At 41.8% G+C, this 27,031-nt stretch overlaps 1 protein-coding gene across 1 annotated transcript in view; it reads right to left on the reverse strand.

The window, feature by feature from the left end:
• The window catches only part of SLC2A12 (solute carrier family 2 member 12), a 34,743-nt gene extending 15,198 nt beyond the window's left edge, over nucleotides 1-19,545 (reverse strand). The window contains exons 1-2 of the mRNA XM_065401911.1: nucleotides 19,419-19,545; nucleotides 11,447-12,784 (exon numbers count right to left, since the gene is read on the reverse strand). Of these exons, the coding sequence (XP_065257983.1) occupies nucleotides 11,447-12,784; nucleotides 19,419-19,545 (1,465 nt within the window). The remainder of the gene's footprint in view (nucleotides 1-11,446; nucleotides 12,785-19,418) is intronic.
• Between the last annotated feature and the right edge of the window lie 7,486 nt (nucleotides 19,546-27,031).

Here is a 27,031-nt window from a genome sequence, read left to right on the forward strand (position 1 = left end):
AGGAAGTTCTGAAATATCATCTTCCCAAGTGTGGAAACTGGACTGCGTTGAATTTGACACACTTTTAAAAAACTTTTTCACAGAATGACCACAAACAGACCACATACAGACTTGCTCCCGTGAATGTCAAGTGAAAGTAATGTAAAACCTTTACTGTGATAATCAAAGGCGACTATTTACTGCATATTTGAATGTAACATTTGACCTACACTACATGAAGGGCAAATGTTAAATTCAAACATTCAGTAATTAATAGCGGCCTTTTGATAGCAGATAAAAGGTTCTATATTTTTATTTGTGTGCTGCCTTCAGAGGCAAATGTCACTGTCACATAAAAATAAAATGTGAGAATGTATTGTTATTACAATAATATATATATGAATGAGATGGTCTGCATGCATTTGTAAAATTCATTCGACATGAGTTTGGGTCAGTGGCATTACTATTGCTACTACTAAATAACATTCAGCATAAATGTAGTGCTTTGTCTCTTCAAAACACTTTACACATGTTAGCTAACCAGGTCCTATCCCTCTCAGCCCCTGTGTGCATCTCCTGCACAGCTCCCTTACATGCAACCTCCCACTTTGCACAGTGGAACTACACGAGTTCTACTTCTAAGTAGTACTCTATGGCATAGCAATATGGAACTGGATTTGCACCTACCAGAGGCCCTGCTTATGCAAGGTACTTAAGCACATGCCTAACTTTAAGCACAAGTAGTTCCATTGAAGTCAGTGGGATTACACAAAGCTTAAACACATGCTTACATACCGTGCTGAACTGGGGTCAGAACACCTAACATTATAGCATCACGTTTTAATCAATTGTACTGAAGGTCTTTTATAGAAATAGGCAGCTAGCCTCAGTCCTTGTCAATTCTCTTCTCACAAAGCTGAATTCTGCCCTTTGTTACACATGTGCAATCCATTGACTTCAGTGGGGTTACAGGGATATATTACTGAGAGCAGAATTGGGTTTATGCTCTCAACATGCAACTCATTTGTTTGGAGGTAGCTAAGGGCTTCATCCTTCAGGGCGTTGAGCACTTCAACCTGATCTACCAAAGCACTTCATCACAGGTTTAAGTTTAAGGACTTGAGTGGGCCCTTTGAAGTCACTGGGAGGGACTCCTCCTGTGCTAAAAGCTTGACACCTGCTTAAGTGATTTGCTGAATTGGGCCAGACTACTCAGCACCTTGCAGAGTTGAATCCCAATTGAACTAAGGGAAAACTCTGGAATCTCAGCATTTTTTAAAAAATGATTTCTATGCAGGACCAGCTCTGGCTTTCTGGCCGCCCCAAGCAAAACAAAAAAAACCCCCGCGGCAGCCAGAAAAGCAAAGCAAAAAAAAAAAAACCTGCGGCGCGGCCGGAGCCAGGGTGCAGGGGGACTCCCTGCCCTGCAGATGTGCCCCAGCTAGCGGGGGGAGGGAGTGGGGGGAGAGAGAGAAGGGGGGCGGCCAGGGCTTCAGCGGGGCGCTGCCACGCGGCCCCTCCCACCATGCCCCCTGCCGGGAGGGCTCCACGCCACTCCGGTCGGCTGGGAGGGAAGGACGTGGGCAGGGCGCTCCCGTCCTCCACGCCGCTGCCCCCTACAGGGCGGCCGGAGCAGAACAAACAAACAAACAAAAGCGGCCGTGCCGCCCTAGGATTGGGCGTAATGCCGCCTCCTACAAGCTGCCGCCCCAAGCACCAGCTTGCTCGGCTGGTGCCTGGAGCCAGCCCTGTTTCTATTAAATTTGTCAGTGCTCATGCATAGATTAAGTAAATCCCTTTCTTGCTATAAAATGAACAATACTTAGTTATTCCACCACCTTGGCTCAGATTAATCTATTTTAGGAGTAGTTTAGAAAACTCACACTGCTCTCTGATGTTTATAATTCAGCTTCAGACTACCTAAGGATAATTCAAACTAGCTGGCCCTTTACTTGCATCAAGTATTCTATGAAAATTCAAACTGAATGCTGGCAGATGGATGGTGTTCAATCCATAGCAAGTGTTTTCTCTTGTGTTTTGGCATGTGCTCTCACTACACTGCAGCCTATCAGCCTGTGGACATGATATGAAATGAAGACTACATGTGGTGTTATTTGAATAGCACATGAACAATGAATTGGATACGTTCTATCTACATCAAATCCAAAACAACATCAGTGTAGTAGAGCAGAGCAAACTCTCAAATGACTCTGCTGTACATGCTGGCTATGCTATGAACCTCAAAATAAAAAGATGAATCAGTTGTTTTCTAGGAAAAATAACCCTAAAATATGCCACTTTTTTATTTCGTTTGAGCATAGGGGTTTCTATACTGTAAACCGGTGGTTCTCAAATAGAGTGACCAGGCAGCAAATGTGAAAAATCAGGACAGGGGGTGGGGGGTAATAGGAGCTTATATAAGAAAAAGGCCCAAAAATCGGGACTGTCCCTATAAAATCGGGATATCTGGTCACCCTATTCTCAAACTGTGGGTCGGGACACCAAAGTGGGTCACGACCCCATTTTAATGGGGTCGCCATGGCTGGCTTAGACTTGCTGGGTTCTGGGGCCAAAGCCCAAGCCCCATTGCCCAGGGCTGAAGCTGAAGCCCAAGGGCTTCAGCCCTGGGGGGAGGGGCTCAGGTTACAGGCCCCCTGCATGGGGCTGAAGCCCTGGGGCTTTGCCCCGCCCCCAGGGCAGGGGGGCTTGAGCGGGCTCAGGCTTCAATCCCCCCTCCTGGGGTCGTGTAGTAATTTTTGTTGTCAGAAAGGGGTCGCGGTGCAATGAAGTTTGAGAACCCCTGCTGTAAACTGATTAAACACACATTTTCCAGGTTTGAGCATTCTGGCTCCAATCCAGCAAAGCACTTAAGCACATGATTAACTTTAAGCACCTTGCTTTTTTAAAGACATGTAAACGCTGGAAATTTTATTTGAGTGAACTGTAAGGCAAGATCATGAAGAGTCTGTAAAACTTATGAACTCATAAATACAATGCTTCAAACAAATGTACAAGGGAACACTGTAGCATGAATGATTAACATTAAATTTCTGTGCACTATAAACAAATATAGTAAATTGATGTCTTATAAAAGCTTGAAATGTTACTTTGTCTAGTGTCAGAGATATTGATGAGAACTGTAAAACACTCAGCTTCTACCAGTGTCTTCCAATCTATTGTAAGGCAATGTGGCTTATACTATTTTGTAGCTGAATAATGTTCAACTAAAACAACTGCTGAGAGTAATGGGTTATGTTTAGAGATGGGCAAAATTTTAAGGCTGAAACTTTTTTCACTGAAAAATGCAAATTTGGGTTGTCTGAAACGTTTTGTAAATTAATGTCAAATTTGCAGAATTGTTTCAGTCAGGGAAAAAACCCTGAAAAAATCAAAACATTTCATTTTGACATTTTTGAAAAATGTTTAAATATTTTTATTCAAAATGACTTGTTTTGAATTTAACTTGTTTTCTTTTTAAAAGCATTCACCCCTTGCAAAAACGAAATGGAACATTTCATTTGATCCAAACAAACATTTTTCAGCTTTGCACAGCTCTAATGATGTTGCAAGTAACACTGCATCCTCACTCACTTATTTTCTTTACCAGATTTTCCAATGTCTTGAAGGAGATGCAATGTCCCCATTTAAAATTTGGTCAAAGTTGGGTTCTGCAGCAATATGTTGGGGGTGGAGGGAAATAGTGGCTTGATCATAAATATGAGCATGGCGTATCACCCTTGTCATCACATCAGTGGGTTGATCAAAGCCAGAAGTGAAGCTGGCTATTTTGTTCTGTTTTAAATTTGCACCAAGTGTTTGAAGGGAATATGCCAAAGAAATGTACAAAACAAGACACTTAGCATCTTCAAACCATGTAACAACTCAAACTAATGATTACAGATGTGCAAAATGCAGTGGGCCAATATCATCCCTGATTTAACTCCAATGACTTCAGTGGAATTACTGCAAGGTTGATGGTTTTGGTTTGCAAGGGCATGTCAGTATAGGCAGATACTTGGGATTTTTGGAAGTTAATTATTCTAAACTACAAGAAAACACATGAGATCTGTGTCCCCACTGAAGAGGACTACTCCAAAATAGTAAAAAGCTGGATGGGGATTTGTCCCCTTCATTTCCTCCAGTGGTTAATATTTCACTGCCTTGACTAGATTTCCACATACACACACACTGCCTCCTGCGTCTTGCCTTAAATCTTTGGATTTACATAAACTCAGAAACTCCCAGCAAAACTCATCCAAAACCGAAGTTTCTAGATTAGGCATAAATGATCTCGGTTTCACTCAGAATTTGGCTTCCATCTTATCTGAATTTCAACCCATTCTTGGTGAGTTTGGCAAAACTGGCCCAAATTTGGGTTTGCAGCAAAACCTGAAGCTAGCCATGTTTCATCCTGCTTTAGTTAGATTTCATTATTAGAAGTTTCACAGGCCTCTAGTAAAGATTGGTCCTACATAGAGTATGTCTTCATTGGAGAGTTAACTTAGGCTCTCACTGGGTTGCCCCTAATGTGGCTCCCATCCACACATAAACCCTTTCATCAGCGCTTAGTGGTACTTTACACCTAGGCTACTGGCCTCTCCTGAGATATAGGCTAAAACCCAATTGGTTCTTACACTCAAACTAGTAATCCTCCTCCCCTTTGTGCCATGGATGTGGGCTAAATCACTGGAGTGCTGTTAATCCTTCAATGCTTTTCCATGGTTCCCTCTGTCTGCCCAGAAGGACAGACACATTGTCCTACAGTTCACTGGGATAGAAACAGAGAGTGGCTCAGCTTACTGCGGAATAAAGGACCATGAGATATGCCCCCAGAAGTCCTAGCAACACACACAGGTGAATGCAGCACCAGTGTGAGAAGACGGGGTATGTTCACATTGCAGCTGGAAGTTGTATTTTCCAGTTTGAGGAGACATGTCACACTAGCTCTGATCGAGAGAGCACACTAACAATATAAGTGTAGCTGCGGCAGCGGGAGGGGATAGCCACCCCCAGTACACACACATCCAAAATGCTAAGTAGATACTTGGCTAGCAGCAAAGGGAGGGGAGAGCTACCCATGTATGTAACTAGCATAGACAGGTATGGAGCTGTGAGACCCTCTCATCCCTTATGTTGGTCTGACTGTGCTTCTAATTTTAGCATGCTAGCTCATGAGAGCTAGCTCAGGCATGTCTCCTCAAGCTGCAAATTACGTCCCAGCTCGAAGTGTAGATGAACCCTCAGTAACTCAGGTATGGCTTTGCAGTATGGCTGCTCAGACCCGAGCGAAAGTAACCCTGGCGCTGACCACCCAGTTAGCTCTGCAGTGACGACATTAGTGAGCAAAAATCTTCTGTTCAATGCAAATTAATTCAAAAGGGCACCTAATGGAGTCCAAATAGAATCATTTTTATCTTACTGGGCCCATTGCCAAGCCATAGTAGCTAGGTTGGGTGCTCGGGAGATGGGTGGGAGTGAGTATAGGAATCCTCTCTCCCTACAGAGCAGCTGCGGTGTTGTTCCATGACAGCTACTACAACACTGAGGTTGCACTGGACCTCTACATACTTCTTCCATGATGGGGTGGGGACAGAAAGGGGGAGGGTTCAAGTAACTGCCTAGGCCCTCCCCTGTCCCCTTATACCACACTCACAAACACTTTCTGCATGGTGGGATGCAAAGGCCACTGTGAAATTGAGCTCAACACTGCCCTTCCCCCTGGTGCAGTGATTGCATTGCCATGACCTCTCCACAGACACAGAGGCATGATTAGGTCCCATTTGCTTAGCTACACAACGTCTTCTGACTCTAGAAGTTAAGGGGGAAAAGTGATTAACTGAATAATCGATATGTAATTCTGTTCTGTTCTCCCAGTGCTGAATAACGAATGGCTGAGGTTAACAGAATGTCCATTTATTTCTTGGTGAAAATGTCAACTTGTGAACGTTAGGCTTATTAATTTAAAAAAACCCACCCCTGAGAACAAAAACTTAAAGTTGGCTTTGCCTTTGCAATTTTATAAAGCTGCTTACTGGGAAATTAATTTTCCTCTGAAGCCCTGTAAAGGACATTCAATTCCACTCTTAGGATAAGACTCCCAGATATTAAATCCCACTATTTAACTAATGATAACAAATACAAATATAGGGCCTGATCCTGCAAATGCCTACTTTGTAATAGATCTTCAATGGGAATAATCAAGGTAGTCAGCAGTACTCATCATAGTCAGTGTGTGCAAGATCAGGCCTCTGTAGTATGTGTAGGGAAAGAGCCAGAGGTGAGATTTTATTGAGGATGATATTTGGGAACGAAGGACCAAGTTCTCAGCTGGTGTAAATTAGTGCATCTCCACTGAAGTCAAGGAAGCTGCACTAATTTATACCAGCAGAGGATTAGGCCTCAAGTGTATTGTTCAACTGCCTAAAAGCCTCTACAACTGCAAAGAGAACAGGTTAAGATTTTACATTAGAAAGAGGAGTCATTTTGTAAAATATTTAGAAGTATTTAGAGAACATGCTGGGGGGGGGGGTTACACACACACACATACATATATATATATATAACCAAAATGCAGAAAATTATTCATGCTCCCCTTCAATAAAAGCATTCCTCACCATAGAATAAGTGCCAAATTATGTTCCTAAACAGCAGAAAAAGTCCCTCCACCTTTTGGGAGAAGTGATCTGCATCTGGTGTTTCTATAACAGAAGTCAGTGTTGTCGGTTTCACAGCTTTACAAGCTCTGGGAAATGTGTAGACCTCATCTGGACAATTACTTTTCCCTGCAATTTCAGAATCGCATGCAGAATTCCCCTTATCTGTGTTAGTTTTGCCATTGCCCCAAACTCTATCAGCTCTGTTCAAACTGTGAATTGCTCCTATGTCCATGAGTTTAATTTCACTTGTTGGAATAAATTCAGACCTTGCCATACATTCTGTGCTTTGTCCATCTTAGCGAGAGGCCATCAGGAACTGGTTATGGCTACCTAATAATATGCCCTAGCCTTGGCCCTGCTGCAGGTTTGAGCTGCCTGAATGCTGCTCTAACTTATGCCAGTTAGGTACGGGCCTCTACAGATCACACACCAGTTGGCTATAACTGCACTTCATATGGCTATTCTCTCACTCTCCTCAAGCATGAGACAACCCCTGGGCCAGAGGATGTGGGGTGGAACACATAGGAGCTGGTTCTGCCATCTCTTTTGTTTGTTTCTTTGTGAATTCCAGATGCTGGGAATATCCCCAGCAGGGGATTTACTGGAGTTTTCCATTCTCTTTGCGCAGCGTGAGCTTCAGTCCTAAGTGGCACAAAGGGAGCAGACTGGGACAAAGAATCTGATCCTTTGTAAACGGGTGTCATTCCATTACTGTTAGTGTGGAACTGTACACACTTATATCAGGTCTGAAAGTAGCCTTGTTGTTTGCAGGGAAGAAACAAAAACAAAAAACAAAGCCCTGGCTGGGATGATTTAGTTGGGGTTGGTCCTGCTTTGAGCAGGGGGTTGGACTAGATGACCTCCTGAGGTCTCTTCCAACCCTAATCTTCTATGATTCTATGATTCTAACAGGATTATCACACTCAAATTCACGGGTCTCACTTAGGAAAATAGTCTCATCATCAGGAATTTCCATTGCCTCGGTCTTACAATTAATGGTGACCAATGGAGTTTACTTTTATTTACAACAAAGAACTTTTTATTTCTGTCCCCAAATGGTTATCACATCATAGATATGACTTGCTTTTCTATTATTCCAATTAATTTTCTTTCCTTTAGAATGTGACCATGAGCAGATACCCTCTATAGAAGACGTTTGTTTCCTAGTCTATATTAAATACATTTTCACTATTGCATCCAACTTTCAATGTAGGCAACTTATCTGTGATCCATGTACGTACAGCATTAAACTCAGCATCCTACTTCTGTTCTGTGTTCTGTTTTAGGCATAGTATCATCTGTAGGCTCTAATTTCTCATGTCCTATGTGTATGGCAAGTTCTTATGCCTGAACATAGGTCCTGAGGGCCCATATCTCTTTGTAAACACTCACTGAAATCAAACAAGTTTCCACCTCACTCACTTTGTCTTTGCAGCTTCATTTTCACTATGGATTGATAATTATCTGCTGTGCACGTATTTTTGTTTCCTGATTAATGGGGCTCCTCCCCATTTGACCTTTTTGAAATGCCAGATGTTGATGACAGAAGATAAAAAAACCAAAGGTGTGTCAAGTATGTCTAACATCTGCACCTTAGTTAATAGGAGCTCATGGTGCTTATGTGAGTACGGTCAGCGAGACAATGTGTGCTGTCCTGCAGTGTGGTGCAACACTGATTTATTGCGCTTGTAATGTACCCTAATAATTGTCTGAAACCGAGTGTAAGCGAGAAGCTGGATCGCACTTCATCAAACTTAATGCAAAACAGACAAATAAAGCTGCCCCTCTTATCTTGCATAAGGGCTTGTTTATATAAATATACAGTATATTGGAATTAAAATTGGACTAGACAGCTGCTCTCTTGTCTACAACTCTTTTATAATGCAAAAAGGCTTTAATCTATCTGTTTTCATAACGGTTGTGTCTGAGTGCTTTCATAAACAGTAACAGACAGTGATATTTAATGAATCAGTTCATAAGAAAATCTAATTGCTTCTGGTAATTTGGTAAAAAGAAGAAACCACTGAGGTACAAAATATAAAACAAAAAATGGCTACTGAGAAAGCTTAAGCAATAACTGGACTCTCACTAGAGCCAAAATTCCTTGCACAGTAGGAAAAAAGGAAGATTAAAGAGCTGGATTGGAATAATATGTCCGATGTATGTACTGCCATGTTCCAGATGGATTCATATGTACTCTCCATAAGAATTTGAACTACACATACTCTAAATATCATATATTTTCTAAATAGAAGGCTATTGTGGCCAGCTTTGCCCTACTGGATGAGGTGGTGGAAACCTTCTGCCCCTTTCAAGGCTAGGCACAATCCCATCTGCCTGGGGGTGCTAATTACTCAAGAGAGAATACAGATGCCAAGTGAGGTCATCCCCAGCTCCCCTCCTTCATATCAACCAACGGAGCAAGCCAGACATGGAAGGGAAGTTGCATGCTGCACTCATTGAAAAGGTAGTGAAACCTCCACTACTGTCTGCACCATCTGGGGGCCCCATGGAGATTGTCTGGCTTTGTCAGTCAGAATGTTCTGGAACTTATACTGTGGCATGGCCCCTCCCTTTTCCACATGGATCGTGGTTTAAAAGTAACAATTTGGCAGACAGTGTAACAGGTTGAGGGGATGAGTAATCCAAACATTTTAAATGGGCCAATTTTTATAATTGAGGGATTGTTTTTTTTAAAAAGCTAACACTAAGAAAATTGAATTTAACAGACGAAATCTACACATTTGAAATATCTTTAAAGGGTTTGAGCTGCAAGCAGAAAAGCCAGGAGTTACACATGAAACTCAATCCTTATCCTGCCTTTCAGCCACGGCACATATAATTACAATATATAAAACCTTCTATTATTTACAGACTCCAGCAATTCCTTGATTCAGTTAATCTGAGCTTTCTGTATTTAATCAGTTTTAGCTGAGCCTTGGACACTGAGTTACTACACTGTATAGATACACCAGCACATTTATTTCATATCCAGTGTACATCGCAAAAGTGCCCTTTTTCAAACCTATCTATTTTAAAGTCCCTAGAACTCAAGTGTCTGTGGAAAGCACACTCAATTGCATCCCCGATGCTAGAATAAGTTGCCCCTTCCAATAAAATAGACGTCCACATTTTGTTTCATTTGAAGAAACTTTTAATTCCTTGTTTTAAGAAAACTTGTTAATGGAATAGGAATTGAAATTGTGATGCTTCCCTACTGGTTGCTATTCTAGGATTAGTTTGTGCTCTCTGTTACACTGGTGTAAACCTGAAGTAACTCTTTTTAGTGATGTTACTCAGTATTTATACCAGTGTAACTGAGAACAGAATCTAGCCCTTAGAATGGTTATAATGTACTAAAGTATGCTGGAGTAACATGCATCCGATGAAGTGGGTTTTAGCCCGCAAAAGCTTATGCTCAAATAAATTTGTTAGTCTCTAAGGTGCCACAAGTACTCCTGTTCTTTTTGCAGATACAGACTAACACGACTGCTACTCTGAAAATTATCAAACTGCTATCCCTTAGGTCCCTCTTGGCAATGAATGTTTATCTCAGGCAGCTATCCTAGTGAGCTATTTATCCTAAATAAATAACTATTGTTGGGTTTTGTCTTCACTTTTTTGCCTTTAGTATGAGAGTAGGGTTGTTATGCTCATGGTAAACTCTTTATCATAATTAACTGCAAGGAGTACACTATGTTTCCAAGCCATTTTTGTGTCAGGGCACACAGGCACACAAAGTCTGTTAATAAATAATGGGCTTTGTGCATGCACATTTTACAATCTGATTTTTTAAAAATCAATCCGATGGGTAAAATAATATGAAAGAGTTTGTGAAAAAGAAGAAGGAAAAGAGTAGTTTTAGTCACTGGGAATGGGAATGGCAGGAAAGTTGTCTTCTGTCATTAGTGAGGACCCTGCTGTGGTGTTTTTTCTAAAAGCTCGCTTTGGTTTAAATTGATATTTTATAGATTGAACAATTCTTAACTTTTTTGTTGCTTAGTCTGTTCAGGATAGGAAGTGTATGGGCCAAGAGAGTTTACTCAGTAGGATTAAATGTTTTTCATTTCCTAGCAGTAGGTTGGATTACATGGTCAGCGTGGCTACATGCTCAGAGAGACAGAACCTCAGCTGGAGTCAATAGGTGTAGCTCCTGTCGAGTTGGGGATGCTATGCTCATTTGAAGCATCTAGCAATATGTTTTTAACTTGGGTTTATGAGCCATCACAGTATAGCTTATGTAGTATCGTTTATATGGTAAGAAAAAAGAAAAGAAAAGGGGTGGAGTGTGGGGAATTAAAAATGGCTCTGGACACAGTCAATGGGATACAGAGTTTTTCACTTATAGGTCGCTGATTCAAATCAACACCAGTTGGCAGTGACTGAGGGTGAAATCCTGGCTTTGCCGTTGACTTCAATGGGGCGAGGATTTCACCCTGAAAATTACCGTTGGTTGGATATTCTATATTAAAATATAGAAATTTTAAAATTTCTCAACCTACTTTGTAGTGGTAACATGCCCTCATCACCATTAGGGCCTCTAGTGGCGATCTTAGCAGAGAGGTCAAAGACTGACTGGGCAATGGAGACTGAATTGCTCTCTCGCACGCCTTGAGTTGGTTTCTCCAGAATAGGATCAGAGTCTGTTGGCAGAGCAGCATGGTGGAAACACATACTGCTGCTTATTGTGATGTTTGTTCTGTGGATTGAGAACTTCAATTTCCAGTGATGTCAACATGGGCATCTTACACCAGTGCTTAATTTACTTTTAAATAAATCATTAAAAGGAATAAAAAATATGAAATACTTACTTGGTCCAAGACCTATGGAAAAAGCAGCAACATAAACAAGCAAGCTGGCCAAAGACAGCCATTTCAGAGCAGCTGGAACTTCCACAGTGTCTATTACTATGTGGGATGCTGTTTGGCTTGCTGCAGAGGTCCTTCCTCCTGCCAAGGCTGTGCTGTTCTGCTCCTCCTCCTTAGCAATTTCAAATTTTCTCAGCGTGGTTAGTGATGTTCTGCCCTGGGAAGGCATACCAGCAAACTGCTCCTTGAGACTCTCATTGCTGGCACTCACGTTTCCTGGTCCATGAAAAATGGAATCTTCCAGGAACTGGTTTCTACAGATATTAGTGAAATTCATGTGTATATTAAGATTCACCAATCCCATGGTGACCAGTGACACTGCCATAATAGAAGAACCAATACACAGAAAGGTTTTGCTTCCAACTTGATCCACAAAAACAGTGGCTGGGATTGTACTAACCACTTTAACCACTCCAACTCCAGTCGAGGCCAAGCTAGCTGCTTCATTGCTCTGGAACCCAACTGACTTCAAAACAGTGGATGCATAAAATAAAATGTTTGGCTGCCCTGTTGTTTGCACAAAAAACACTAGCGTGAGGCCTATTAGCATTCGGGCTCTCATGTTGTCTTTTGAACGAAACAGGTCCAAGAAACTGTACTGATGTTCATCTTTCAAAGAAGACTTGATCACAGTGAGTTCTTCAGCAGTATTTGAAGTTGCCCTTAGCCTTCCCAGTACCTTGCTAGCAGCTTCATCACTACCTTTCATAACAAGAAACCGAGGACTCGGTGGAAGGAAATACATGGCAATAGCTTGCAAGGCACCTATTGGTATCACAAGGCCAAACATATACTTCCAGCCATGGGAAACATTGGCGAACACATAATTTGAAATGTAGGCAAAAAGAATGCCAATCACAATCATAAGTTCATTTAATGATACAAGCAGGCCTCTTCTATGCTGTGGGGCTATCTCAGCGATATATACACATGTTGCAATTGAGGATAATGATATTGAAATGCCAATAGCAATCCGTCCTACAATAAGTATGCCATATGATGTACTGAGTATCAAGATCAGGCTTCCCAGTACAAGTAAACAAGATGCTATAATAATCGCAATTCTCCTTCCAAATCGGTCTATTAGGAATCCACCAGTAAGTGAGGCTAGTAAGGCCCCAATGAGGAGGGAGCTTACGACTATTTCCTGTTGTTTGCAAGAAAGTGCTAGTATACTGCTTAGCTGAAGAAGAGCCCCAGAGATGAGTCCCAGTTCATAACCCATTAGGAATCCACTGATGGCAGCAATGGCAGATGACAGAAAAGTAAACGTTCCGCATCCTGGAATTACAGAAGAAAAACAAAAATGAGCTCTGTACCATTCTAATCATCAATAATAAAGTTATTTTATAAATCTGTCCTCAAAATCTTGTTCTAAGGTCTCAGTTTGGGGAAAAACAATATGATCAAATGAAGAAGAACCCAACAACATTGGTCATATCAAGTGACATTGCTGAAAGCAGGAAAAATATATATCATGTAATGCACTTCGTTTTTCCCCTTTATTTTTAGTATCTCTTAAGCACCTGATCCCAAACCCATTGAAGTAACAGAAAGACTCCCATTCAGTTATAGAGTTTAATGCCAGGTGGGAGCACCAGATCATCTAGTTTGACCTCCTGTATATCACAGGCCACTAACATTACCCAGCACCTGCATATTAAGCCCAACGACTGAGGCCAGGTCTACACTACAGACGTATATTGGTATAACTACGTTGCTCAGGGATGTGAAAAATTCACACCCCTGAGTGACTTAACCCCCCATGTAGACAGTGCTGTGTTGGTGGGGAAGCTTCTCCTGTCAACATAGCTACCGCCCCTCAGGGAGGTGGATTCATTATGCCGATGGGAGACGCTCTCCTGTTGGCGTAGTAGCATCTTCGCTAAAGTGCTACAGTGGTGCAGCTGTGCTGCCGTAGTGCTGTACATGAAGACAAGCCCTGAAATTAGACCAAAGTATTATGGCCCACAGGAGACTAGACTATTATGTGCCAAGACAGAGAATAGGAGGGACCAAGGTGCACCAGTGCCTGGGGAATGAGTAAGTGAGATATACGCAGATAATACTGGCCAGTGACCCACACCCACACAGTGCAGGAGAAGGAAAAAAACCCAAGGTCACTGCCACCTGCTGACTCCACATATGGTGATCAGTTAGACCCTGAGAATGTGAGCAAAAACCAACCAGCCAAGCACTTGAGAGAGAGAATGCTTGGCACCACCTCAGAGCCCTGGTGCTCTCTGTCCAATGTTCCATCTCCAGCCGTGGCCATCCCTGATTTTCCAGAAGAAGAAGATAAAAATAAATTGGTGCTGGGGGAAATCCCTTCCAATCCTGATCCCTGCAAGTGGTCAGCTGAAGCCCTAACACATTAACTTTTAGAAACGTAAGATGTAAACAAGAAATGGGTCAACCCCAGGGCTGTTGAGCCCTGTCCGCTACCATCACAAGCAACCCCATCAGACAATCACACTCATAAATTTGTCCAGCTCTCATTTGACTTCACTGGCTTTTAGATCAGACCCTAAATAAGTAAGCCTGCCCAACAGTGACAATGGAACAGACATCCAATAAAGAGGCTTTTGCCAAGAAAGCATTTTTTCCTTTTAAATTTCCAACATTTTTCCTAAGTTGAATTTAGTCGCCACGAAAGGCATCAGACTGACAGCCCTAGAAGTCTTATCCACACAGTTGGTATATTATAGACAAGAATAGTACATGCTTCCTAACCAAAGTGCTTCAATACCACCTTGGAGGGACCACCCCTACATGTGAGAATATAGTTTATCCTGGACTCCCATTAAATCTTTGGCCTTGCTGAGAATGCTAAGGCTGCTGATTTTGGGGGTGTTCCTTTGTAATGTGGACACTTATCCACTGGGAACCAGACTAAGATTTCCAACCCAGTTTTGCAGCTCCAGATAGATAGATTGGATATTTCAGATAAGCCAAATTTTGGGGTGCAAACCTCTGAACACTTTGGGATTCACTCATCATTAATCCTTGGGTTCTTTGTAACAAAAAGATCAGATATTTCACATCAGAACCAGCACTAGGCATAAGCAGACTAAGCAATTGCTTAGAGCCCTGAGCAGCTCAAGGGGGCTCCCTATTAATTATTAGTATGTGTTGTGTGTGAGGAGGTCCCTAAAAATATTCCTGCTTAGGGCCCCCAATGGGCTAGCATCGCCTCTGTTTCATATAGTTTCTGATGGCTGCACCATTGGGAATAAAAACCAGATGGTGATAGAATAGACAAAATTGAGAACATATGCTATTGTATCTCTACTTTAAAATAAACTGTGTTTTATACATCTGAGATTCATTATTTATTACTACAAGAAAGATGTAACTGATCATATTCTGCTTGTTGTGAAGCCTTTGCACCCTAGCCTTTGATGGATAATTCTAGTTTATTATTGTTGGGTTAATTCTTCCACTCAGCATAGTTTTTTTTTTTCTTCTCAGCATGATGTTGGCTACCACACAATTAGAGGCCAAGTGAATTGACTGCTGATTTTCCAGTTAGTTGCAGAGAGCTCATATACCAGTGGGAAGTGGCTTCTGCAACATAGTGCAGACAGTATTTCAACTAATTCTTTTGGGGCAGGTTTGGATGAGTAGTTCAGTCAACTTGGCTGGAGAGTGGTGTATGGTAGAAAGATACCTAGCCCATCTGAAAGTAATGGATAGCTCTGTATTTATTTTCAATTGCTGTGATCTCCTCTGCACTATACCCAATACTTTTTTCTCCATTTATGCCTACAGTATCCAAGACCAATAGGTTTATTGGAAGCACTGATTTGTGTAAAGTTACACTGTGGGCCAGATCTTCAGGGGACATAAATTGGCTTCAACTGAGCAACCCCAATTTACACCTGCTACAAATCTGGCTAATGGTATACATATGTGATACAGGTGTTAACCTCACTGCAGAAACTAACCTTCTCCCAACTTTGATCCTCTGCTTTTAATACAGTAGTAGTGCTGGGGGGGAAATCCTTCAGTTATGCCCTGGTGGAGGAATTCAGTGGGGGCAGGAATAAGACTTGTGCCCCCGGGATAAATATTATGGTTATTTTAAAATAAATTATTTTTGATTAAAAAAAGTATGCCAGTTTGGTATGGCCCTCAGACAGCTTGGAAGTTACCAGTGTGGGACTCAAGGCCACAAAGGTTGTGCACCACTGATGCATGCCAATGTTTAATAAGAATAGGATGGTTATTGTATTGGTAATTTTAAATGTTAGCTTTGTTTTTTCACTACTAGTTGGAGAACCTCCTATCGGGCCTGAGGATCATGTTATTAGATCTACCCAGTTTTACAAACTTGCGGCAACTTGTGTTACACTGTTGATCTACAACTCTCACCTCCTCTCTCTTCCCCCAAGCAGGTTTGGGAACAGCTAGTTACACCAGTAGAGCAGGTTTTTAATTTTTAGGGAAGCCTCTGGTTCCCGTTTGTTGTCTGACAGTGCCCCCCACCCACCACAGTTCTGCAGATGAGCCTATCATCTGTCAATCCTGGCAGCCTTTTGAAATGAATTGTGCTGCCTTTTCAAATTTGGCCCTTGAATGTACAGCACCTTCTGGCATGAAAGGGGCAAATAGAACATTCTACAATCTCAGCAGCAATCTCTCTCAGCAGTTCTATGTCAATCACATTTAATCTGCAGTCATTGCTTTTCCCTGAAGCCTATACGTGTTTTTATTATTACTGGGCCAAATCTTAATGTCCCTTACCATACTCAGTCCTTACTTGGGCAAAATTCTCATTGGGTTAAATCCTGAGAGCTTTACTCAGCTTCCTCTCAGGCCAGGTCTACACTATAGAGTTATATTGGTATAACTATATTGCTCAGGGGTGTCAAAAATCCTGACTGACGTAGTTATACTGACCTAACTCCCGGTGTAGACAGTGCTCTGTTGATGGGAGAGCTTCTTCCGTTGACATAGCTACCGCCTCTCATGGAGGTGGATTAACTATGCTGATGGGAGAAGCTCTTCTGTTGGCGTAGTAGCATCTTCACTTGCGCTACAGTTGCGCATCTGTAGTGATGTATGTGAAGACAAGCTCCAAGTCTTTCCCCGACAAAACTCCCATTGACTTCAATGTGACTTTTGCTTTAGACTTCCAGTAGTTTTACAGACACTCCTTTTAAATACAGGCTTTTTGTGATATTTCTGGGCAGAGAGGGTTTTAGACATTCCCTTTAAAAAACACTTCTTTTAAAAATATATATATTTCTTTTGTTTTTGTGAGAACCGTAAAATATATATAGCAATTCACTGTCATGTGCTGCTAATATATATATTTTAATGGGAGGCTTCCGTAAAAAATTCTGGATAAACCCCATGGCCAATGGGTGTGTGACTAAAAATAAAAAGGATTGAGAAAGCTATTCATTTGTTTTTCCATTTCAACAAAAATGCTTTTTCACAACCAAGGAAGAAAGCAGCACTGCCTGACAAACAAACTTATCTTTAAGAGCATTTTCTAAAATGTTTATGCTTTGTTCCTGAAAATCAGACTGAGGATAGTAACAGTATTGCCTAGAGTTCCGCATGTGTAATTGAAATTAGGGGTAGAGATGAGGGATGAAGATGTTATGGAGGGTGTGCATCCTTCCCCATAATTTTTTTAACCTGTCATTTGGTGCAATCTGAGCCATTTCAAAGGTAACTGTATATTATGAGATGCACGGGTAAGTCATTTCTGGCAGGGAAGATTTATAAGCATTCGGGGCGGGGCGGTGATTCCATCAGAGGCAGGTAAAACCATCCTTATCTGCCCTTCAATTTGTAGCAGGCTCCTGACTATGGGCATTTCGGAACCCTGTCCAGCACATCACAGCAGCTTCACATCTGAGATTATTCCAGGCATGGAGATTCCTGTTGTGCACAAATGTTTCTACATTGTTTTTTAATTACTCCAAAAAGCACATTTCAGTTTCTCTGTCTCCATAATGACACAATTTAAAAAAATGTAAATAAAATGATTTTGTTGTTATAATTTATTATTTGTAGAACAGTGATGCCCACAATGCAGACAGAAGGAAATTGCTGCCCCAAACAGGATATGTTGGTTATGGGATGTGGAATCTTTCATCACTGCGCCCCTGGTACAAATCCAGCCCACTTTCATAATGTCTGGAAATAGATGGGTTGTTTTTTCAATCCCTCACCTTCCTGAACTGCCTCACGGGTAATTTGGGGTGAGAAATTCCACATTTCCGGGAAAGAAGCAAACAGCTTTTGGGAAGGTTTTTTTGTTTGTTTGTTTGTTTGTTTGTTTGTTTTTTTAAAGTGTTCGCTATTTGCAACTATCCAGAGATTTGGAAAGTTGGGTGCAGTTCTGTCAAAAATAGGTTAATGGTAAATAGATCAGGCAGTCAAAAGTGCATGATAAAAGGAGTTTGTCACATAGATATGACTATATGACGCAATGGGATTCCCCCTCTCCAATAGGACAAGGCATTTATTTGTAGCCTTGGTAGATCATGAGATATCAAACCTTAAAACTGCAACATTTGTATGGAAAATTGATTTTAAGTAATTTTTAGAGATTTCTACAATGTATTCCTTCATTTCCCTCTGGTTATCTCTTTCCTCTTCCTCTGAGAGCTGGACACTTAGACTGGATTCAAGAGGGTTGAAAAAAAGTTTTACTTTCCCATGGAAGTTAAAACAGTTCAGAAGGATATGGATCCTTTAAATTGGAGATTATTTTCAGGCCAGCTGGTGGAAAATATATTTCATATATTCATAATTCTACAGCCCTTTAACAATAATTTCTAAAAATATTGCTGAAAATACAGTACTTTAAAACTGAAATTTGTACAATTGTTATGTCACTGAAAAAGAAAACAAAAACAAAAAGAAAACCCAACCCAGTTCACGCTTTGTGGCTGCGTTAGTGCAAAAGACTGAGGTGTTGGAAAGTACTGGGTACTGGGTACATTGTAACCTGAAGATTATGTTGCATAAATAATGTACAGATTGTAAAAACAATAGTTCAATAGTGTGTCCGCAAACTGAATGGCTTTTTGTTCATTAACCTTAGCTTCCCTGTGATCCCAGATATCAGTGGATATTGCTGGCCTCATCAATAACTTTTTATTACACTCCAACAATATTATTTGTGCCAATAGTATCTTAATATATTTGGGTTAGTTAGTTCATTTCTAAGCGAGCATTAACTCAGTCATAGCCCTCTCTGGCTTACAGCAATGTTTTCTTTCTTCTGCCTCAGCTTTAAATCATGGTAACAGAATGTAACAATTTTGTGTCACCTCCTTCTGATCTCAGTAAAAGAATCTCTAGGTGTAAAAAATGTGTTACACCAGAGGCTGGGAGAAACTGACGGTTAAAACAGCAAAGTGCAGATGGATTAAAGTTGCTCTATGATTGCAAATATTTTTTTCAGTAGTAATTTTATATTGGATTCCTAGTCTGCAGATCCAAAGTCAAACTGCCATAAGCAGGTGCAACTCCCATTGGAGTCAATGAGCTCCAGTGATTTCAAGGGGAGGGTTGAATTTGGTCTTTAGTGTGCATGGGTCACAATAGAATAGACATTGCGGGCATCAATGGCTCTTTTGAACTTTCAGGTGACTAATCTGCAAAAGGAGAAGGATTTACACATTAGAGGGTGCATCCATGAGCTGTAGGATCAAGGCCTTCAGGGGAAAGTATTTCAAACACCCTCATTCAAAGGGAAAGGTGACACTTCGTTCTTTGCTCACATTTTCCCTCTCTTGCAATGCCAGGAATTAGGGGGCAGATGGACAGTGTTAATTTAGACTCTCCTGGCTTTTGCCAGGCTATTTTCCTCCAAACCCGATTGTTATTTACATATATTTGCTCCTATTGTCATTCAGTCACAGCTGGCATTCAAACTGTGCCACATTACCTGTCTGAGTAGGAAGCTTGTGTAGGTCGGCGTTGCTGCTGCTGTCGCCTCTGTTATCATCACTCTCTCCTGTTCTCATTTTCCTGCATTGCTGGTTGAGGTCCTCCGCATTCTGCACAGGTACCATTGCCGTTTAACAGCTCTATTCCACACTTCAGGGTAGAAACACTTCACAGGGCAATTGTCCGTCCTGTGCTGCCAACAAACGCACAGGTTATTTTCCTCATGGCAGCGTGATACAGAAGCTTACAGAGTGTATGGCCCAGAGTGATTTGTGAACAACTTTGTTTCTATTTCAGAAGGCTTTGCCCTTTCTAGTGACACAGGCTGTTGCTATTCTTGGTAGCCTATCACAGGCAAGTGGGAGGGCCATCTTGCAGAAGTATTGTTTTTGCCTTTAAACAAACAGTTGAAGCCATTAGGCATTCACACAGAGCTCAAGGCACATTCTTTAGCCATTAGCTTAAAGGATCTCTCTTGTGTTAATGTACCTTTTTAAAAAAAAAAACAGAGAAGGAGCATGAAGGGCAATTTAAACTATTTGCTGTGTCAGCTAAAGTTAGGGCACTGAATACACACAGATGGTGTCAATTAATTCTTTTGAATGATGAACAAGTTATTAAGAGAAATTCTAGAGAGCAAAGCAGCGTCAGTCTTTCAGCCTCTGAGTGCATTACCCAGTGGTAGCGATGATATATTTTTAGTCATTTCTACCGTGCCACAGTTACGCATGGCACTTTACAGATTAATAAAAAGGCGCCTGCCACATGAGTTTAGAGTCAAAGGGCCCAATCCTGGGCACTGCTAAGTACCCACAATTCCCACTAACTACAACCAAAGAAAGGGGCAATAATAAACGAAGGGGGGGGGGGGGGAAGAAAGACAAGGGTTACAACAGTGAAAGAGGAGCTATGTACATAGAGCTATGTACATACTCCCTTGAGTAGGCCCATTGGCATCAGTGAGGCTAGCTGTTCATGTAGGCATGCACCAAGTGAGCCGGTAGTGTGGTGTAGACTTTTAATTTTGTTTCTTTTTTGTTTTGTTTGTTTTTGTTGCAGTTAATGCATTAACACATGGGGATAGAATGGGAGTGAAGGCTAGGGCAGAGGGCAGAGGTGGAAGGCTGGTAACTCTTGCACTAGTACCATTTTCAGGAAGGAGCATTCCTAAACATTTTTCACCTTAATTAAAACAGACACCAAACACCCCTTATCAGTCTTTGCTTGACAAGGACATTCTACAGAAGAGAAAATAAATGTATTTTCTGACAGGTGGGTCACAGGAAGGTCTAGAGGCAGGAACATTTGGATTCCAAAATAACAAAGATTCTTGCTGCGGCCTTATTATTTTTTTTTTTTTTTTGGCAGTACATTTGGCATTGTCTTACAAGAGTCAGACTAATCTTTCTCCCACCAGTAAATTTTTTTTTAGAAAGAAAATCAAATAAGAGCATATCAAGGAGTCAGCAGCTATTGGATGCTGTCAGAGTCTGTAAAAAAAAAAAAATACTCACTACTTCCAGCGAGATATGTTTTCATGTGGTACATTTAAAAAAGAAAAAAAATCATGTTTATTTTGAATTTTTGATAAAAATGGGGCGCTGTTTCTATGGTGGGGGGAGCTGTAATTTTGTTTTGAAAAATCTGTTTTAATTATGAAAATGAATAATTTTATCTATGGCAAGATTTCCCTGTGACAATCTGACTTGTACCCAGCCTTTTCTGAGGGCCTGTCCTGTTTCTTGCGTGATTCTCAAATAGCTCCCTCCCTGAACATGACTCTTAGACAAAACTCAGACTCTTTTTTCAGTTAGATCCCTCAACAGATCCTGCTTTCTTCTAGTGTCCAAAATCCCTAACCCCTCTCTTTAATGATCTTGGTGATGCCTGAGGGCATTATCCTATGTGGCATATTGGCTGGAAACAAGTCCCTCATCCTGGATGCTTGTCTTTGGGAGAACATGTGTGGCTCAATTCCCCTCTCTTGACTGCTAGTTTGTGGGGAAGCTAGATTCTTTGTTTGACCCTCTGTAGTGTTTCAACTCTGAGATGATACATACCATAATATATTGCGTAGCCAAGAGTATATGAGATTTCAGTTTAGTGGCAGCGGGGGCCCCACAGAAAGGTTATCAGAGGACCTTTGGGCCCTCACTGCTGTCTAGCAAAGATGAGGGCTGTGTTTGTGAGGAGAAGGGCCTAATAGAAAATCATAAAGGTAGAATAATAACCATGGTGGACTTCCCCCATCTCATTCTCCTTTGGTGGTGGGGCTAATCAAAAGTTTGTCAAACCTTAAAGTTTGGGTTCATGGATGAGTGATGGAGCAGGTCTGAAAATATGGCCCATCACTAGATAATCATGTATGTCAGAGATTACATTGATTTTGTTTCTGTGGGTTATCATTATGTTTGCCTTCCAACTAATAAGAGGCTGTTTTGCTGGAAACAGAGACAACCCCTGAGGAGTTATAAGAATGTTCTGAGAAAACAGAGGAGGCAGCACTGAAAGCACTATAATTAGGTTTATCTCCTCCCTCCTCACAAATGTCAAGAATTTTTAGAGCTTCTACCCTTCCTCCCCCCTCAAGGGGACACTGCAAATCTTCATAAAATATTTACCCCCAGCTTTGAGCCGATTCAGCTTCAGCAGTCTGTGCAAGTATTATTTACTTTTTGTTTATTTTTTACAAGAGTTGGAGAGAGACCCTATGACTGTATCCCTTTTCCATTCTTCCCTTCCCTTCCACACGTATCTCTCCATTTAAAGTGCTAAAGAAAGGCATATTTATTAGGTAGAGGTGGTGGCACTGGGAGGAGGGCTATTACCTACTCTCCCCATCTAAAAACATTCTCTCTCAAGGCCCTCTTCCCCGGTATGAGAAGGATTCTGCTGCCAGTCTAGGTAATAAAAGGAAGAGGCTGCTTCTCATCAAGTTTCCAAAACTTCTGTTAGGTAGATTTTACATTACAAGTGCAAAATAAATAAAGACATAAAATTTAGTGATTTCAATAGAAAATTCCCAATTGATCAGTTTAGAGAAATGGACTAAGAGTCAGGAGGCCTAGAGCCTTATCCTTTAAAACGCTTAACTTGGGAGCCAAAGGGACCCATAAGTCCTTAAAGTTAAGCTCATATGTATGTTTTTTGCAGGACCAGGGCCCCAGTTTCTCTTCCAAGCAATGCCATTATTTTACCATGTAACACTGCTGTCGGGCAGCCTTTACCTAACTTTTCCCACTGAGGTAGCCTCAAGAGATAGCTCTTATTTTCATTTGTGGGACAGCAGTTTGTACACGGTGTTACTTAAGCAGATTGTTAAACAACACAAACAATAATACAGGATATTCAGTCTAAAACAGTGAACTGCCTTGTTCATTATTCTGATTAGAGTGTTACCTCAAATCCCTTTCTGAATATTTCCGCTGATAATGCCTCAATAGCATCTCTCTTGTCTGGCCAGAGGAGAGGGTGCTATCCTGAGACTTAAGGAAACCCGCATTCAGTTCCTTGCTCCACCAGAGGCTTCCTGTGTGATCTTCGGAAAGTCTCTCTGGTTATATCTACACTTCAAGCTGGAGGTGTAATTCCCCGCTCAAAGAGATGTAACTGCACTAGCTATGACTGAGCTAGCGTGCTAGACATAGAGTGTAGCCATAATGGTGTGGGTGGCAGGAGATGGTAGCCTTTCCAAGTGTGTACCTAGTGTCTTGGGCGAGTATATACTTGGAGCAGTATGTACTTGGAGCGAGTATGTACGCTTGCACTGCTGCAACTACATTCTATTTTCAGTATGCTAGCTCGATCACTGCTAGCGTGGGTGTATCTCCTCAAACTAGGAATTACTCCCACAGCTCAAAGTACAGCCACACCCTTAGTCTCTCTGTGCCTCAGTTCCCCATCTGTAAAATGGGGATAATAGCACTTCCCTATCTCACAAGGGAGTTGTGAGGGTAAATACAGAAAAGCCTTGAGATGCTCAGATAATATAATGATGGGGACCATATTGGTACTTCAGATAGATGAATTCTTCCTTTCATTAGGAAGTTTGTTCTTATTTTTAACCTAAACTTGAACTTCTCCATTTTAAGACTATTCTATCTTGTAATATGTCCTTAGTCAACATTGAATGAGCCTCCCTCCCTCCTGTATATTATTTTCTTGTATGTTATTGGCCCTTTCCATCTGTTTCTTTATGGTATATAAGTTATGTTTTCTTCATCATTCCTCTATTGTCAGACCTTCCAAACCACTTATCTGTGCTGCTAATTTTTTATTCTCTCTGGGCCAAATCCTTGCTTAATCTTTACTCTGGCAAAACTCATGAGTAAGAGTCTACTTGAATAAGGGCTGAGTAAAAACATAGTAAGGACCTCGGGGCTAGGGCCAATATTTGTTACCAAACTTCTGATAGTGTGTTGCCTACAATTTTATATTAATAACAAGAAGATCAAGGATATGAATGTGACTCACCTTCAGAAGCGATGCTGTTTGAATGGGGCACTGGGGAAAGTCACCACTGCCATTGGCCATCTCTCCCCTACTGCCCTTTGTGGCACACATATGGAATGTCTAAATGACACATGGAAATCATAAAAGCATTGGGCTCTCCATGTTGGTGAATTTGTGACTGCTGTATAAAAATAGACAAGGTTATGCAAAGGAAAAACTGACTGATTTGCAAAGATGAACAAAAAACCATTTCCTTGTCTCTGGTTCTGAGAAACTTTTAATTTTGGAGATGAGATAGGGCACAGGTCAGTGGAGTAGAGATAAGAGATAACTGAAGTGGCTCACAAAGATTTTTAAGTGGATCTAAATATTGAGGTGAGATAAAGATGTATCTAAGTGACAATTGGAGAGGCATAGTGAGAAGACATCTGTGAGCGTTGTATAAAGTGACCCCTCTCAAGATTTGTTCAGCATTACTATTTTTCAGGGTTTTTCATGCCCCAATCCAAGAAACTGCAAGACTATATTAATTGTTCATATTTGAACGATGAGCATTTCTCTGTCAGTGAGAATGGGAACTACTCATTTGTCTTGAGATCAATGGCTTGGCACTCAGCCAGGTACAAAGGGCTTTTTGCCAAGTCATCAGTAACAAGCAGAGAGTAAGCGAATCCATAACTCAGCAGTTGAGAGAATCTATTCATACAGTAGTGGCTGAAAAACTGAGACATCAATAATATTAGTGTTAATTGATATCCTACTATAGGAAGGAACTGGAAAAGGACTGGCTGTAGTCAATGAACACAAACAAAGAGAGGAAATGCTGGCAGTTCATGCCCAAACTCTACAGCCAAGAAGATCATAGGAAGAGGATGTCATAAACCAGAATGTTCACAGAGCACTTGCTGGTGGTCCACAGAGCAGGACCGTCCCTAGGCATACGCAGCATACACAGTCGGGGGGTGGGGGAAGGAGAGTAAAAGACCGGGGGACTTAAAGTGACAGTGCGCTCACTGTCTCTCACACTTCCCTAACACACACACTGTCTCTCTCACACACGGACTGGCTCTCAGACCCACATACACTCTGCTTCTCACAAGTCAGAGTCCCCCAATAGATTCTCTCTCTCTCTCTCTCTCTCTCACACACACACACACACACACACAGAGTCTCACACTCCCCAACACACACTTTGTCACACAGTCCCCCAACACACAGTCTCTCTCTCTCTCTCTCTCTCTCTCTCACACACACACACACACACACACACACACACACACACACACACACACACACACACACACAGAGTCTCACACTCCCCCAACACACAGTCTCACACACACACACAGGCTCTCTGTCTCTCTCACACACACTGGCTCTCTCTCACACACACATACACACACACACGTATTATTGTTGTTATTACTGCTTGGTAATTCCTGTCAAAATGCTCGTGGTGAGCCAGGAGTGGCAAGGGGCTGCAGGAGGGCCGTGGGCTCTGGCAAATGCACCCCCCATGTGACAGCGCGAAGCCTGCCATGAGCCACTGCCGCAGTGTCTGCTGCGTACGAAGCTCGGTGTGTGTCAGCAATGGGGGCGGTTCTGGGGATCCGCAGGCGGGGGTGGTGGCTGTGCTCCCTTGACACACTGGGGTCAGCAGCGCTGGCTGGGGACCGCCTTCAGTGGAGCATATGGGCACCAGTTTAATAATACTGCATAGAACCCCATAAATCCTAAGTATGGCCCTACCACAGAGGGCTGGCTGGTCACATAGTGTTGGCTCCTCCCCCTTATTTACAGAGGAGAAAAACAGGACATATGTGAGGGAGAAGACAACGTGAAGAGCAAAAGCAGACAGTGCATTTAACTCTTTTCTAAAAGACCCAAGCACCATATTAAAGGTAACTAAAATACATTAAGTACTTACCTTATATTACTTTTCCATGTATGCAATTAATATAATTGCCACATTAATGTTACACAATCACAAACTGGAGGGGAGATGTCTGTACTATTGTGAATGGAGAGAGGACAGTCCACAAGATCATCTTGAATAAGAAAGCCTGTCTTTATTTGGGAGCCCTTATCATAAAGGCTGCATCTTGGACATGACTGATTGGGTCCCAGTCTGCAGAATGTTATAGAGCAGCAGTTCACGACACCCAGATGGTTTGCAAACAGATGATAAGGGGTTACAAGTCCAATCACCCTGTCCTTCTCATGTTGCTCCCTGAGAAGGGACTCCTGGTGAGAACTGGCTAAGGGAAGGGCATTCTGGTATGGAAAAGGTAACAGAGCGGGAATCCCAATATGGAAATGATTAAGAACCACTGGGATGGACTGACAAGTTAACCAGGCACCATGCAACATAATAACGATGCTGCAGCTTCGGAGCAGACAGGATGTCATGCTGTTCAGAAAAAAGGAGGAGGACTGAAGGGATTGCAATTAATAAAGCAAAAAGGTGAGGGTGAAAATGTGAGCCAGTAGCGCTCACAGGAAGCATTTGTTTCACTGGTGCCCAGATGGCATCAAAGGCATCAGCTGAGCTATTTTCTTATATCTGCTTTCAGAAATGAATCTTTTGGCTGACTTAACAGCTTATAATTAGAAAAATAATCACGATAGAAACTGAAGAATTACTTTTAATTCTAAACTGCTGAATAAGGGGAATCTGTAGGCTTTGGGCCAATGTTTCTTGCGGATCCCACCCTATACAAATGTTCCTGGTCTCAGCTCCTGTCTTGTCTACATTACCAACAGTCCTATTTTGTGGGATTGGAAACAGGGCAGAATGCACTCCCATAGAAACACCTCTTTGACTTTTTGAATTTGTTCCCTTCACATATTTTTAAAATAGGGGGGGAAAGAGTGCACCCATCTTATCTCCTTGGGCCTTCATATCTAGCGAGTCACAGCTGCTCAATTTCTTCCAAAATCTGGAAGTAAAATTTGGCAACAAATCCTTAAGAAAATATGCCTGGCGGGCCAGTTCTCTATGGGATTCCTACCTCCTTGAGTGTCAAGCTTTTGCTCTCAAAAGCAAAGGTCCACCTCCTGTTAATAAGGTCAGTTGGACAGGCATGCCTGGATCCTGGGAAGGGGAGTAGGATAACAATTCAGAGAGAGAGAAAAAGAAACAGCAGAGAAAAGGAAGAA

The sequence above is a fragment of the Emys orbicularis genome, chromosome 3 (genome assembly GCF_028017835.1).
Source record: "Emys orbicularis isolate rEmyOrb1 chromosome 3, rEmyOrb1.hap1, whole genome shotgun sequence".
NCBI classification, from domain to species: Eukaryota; Metazoa; Chordata; order Testudines; family Emydidae; genus Emys; species Emys orbicularis.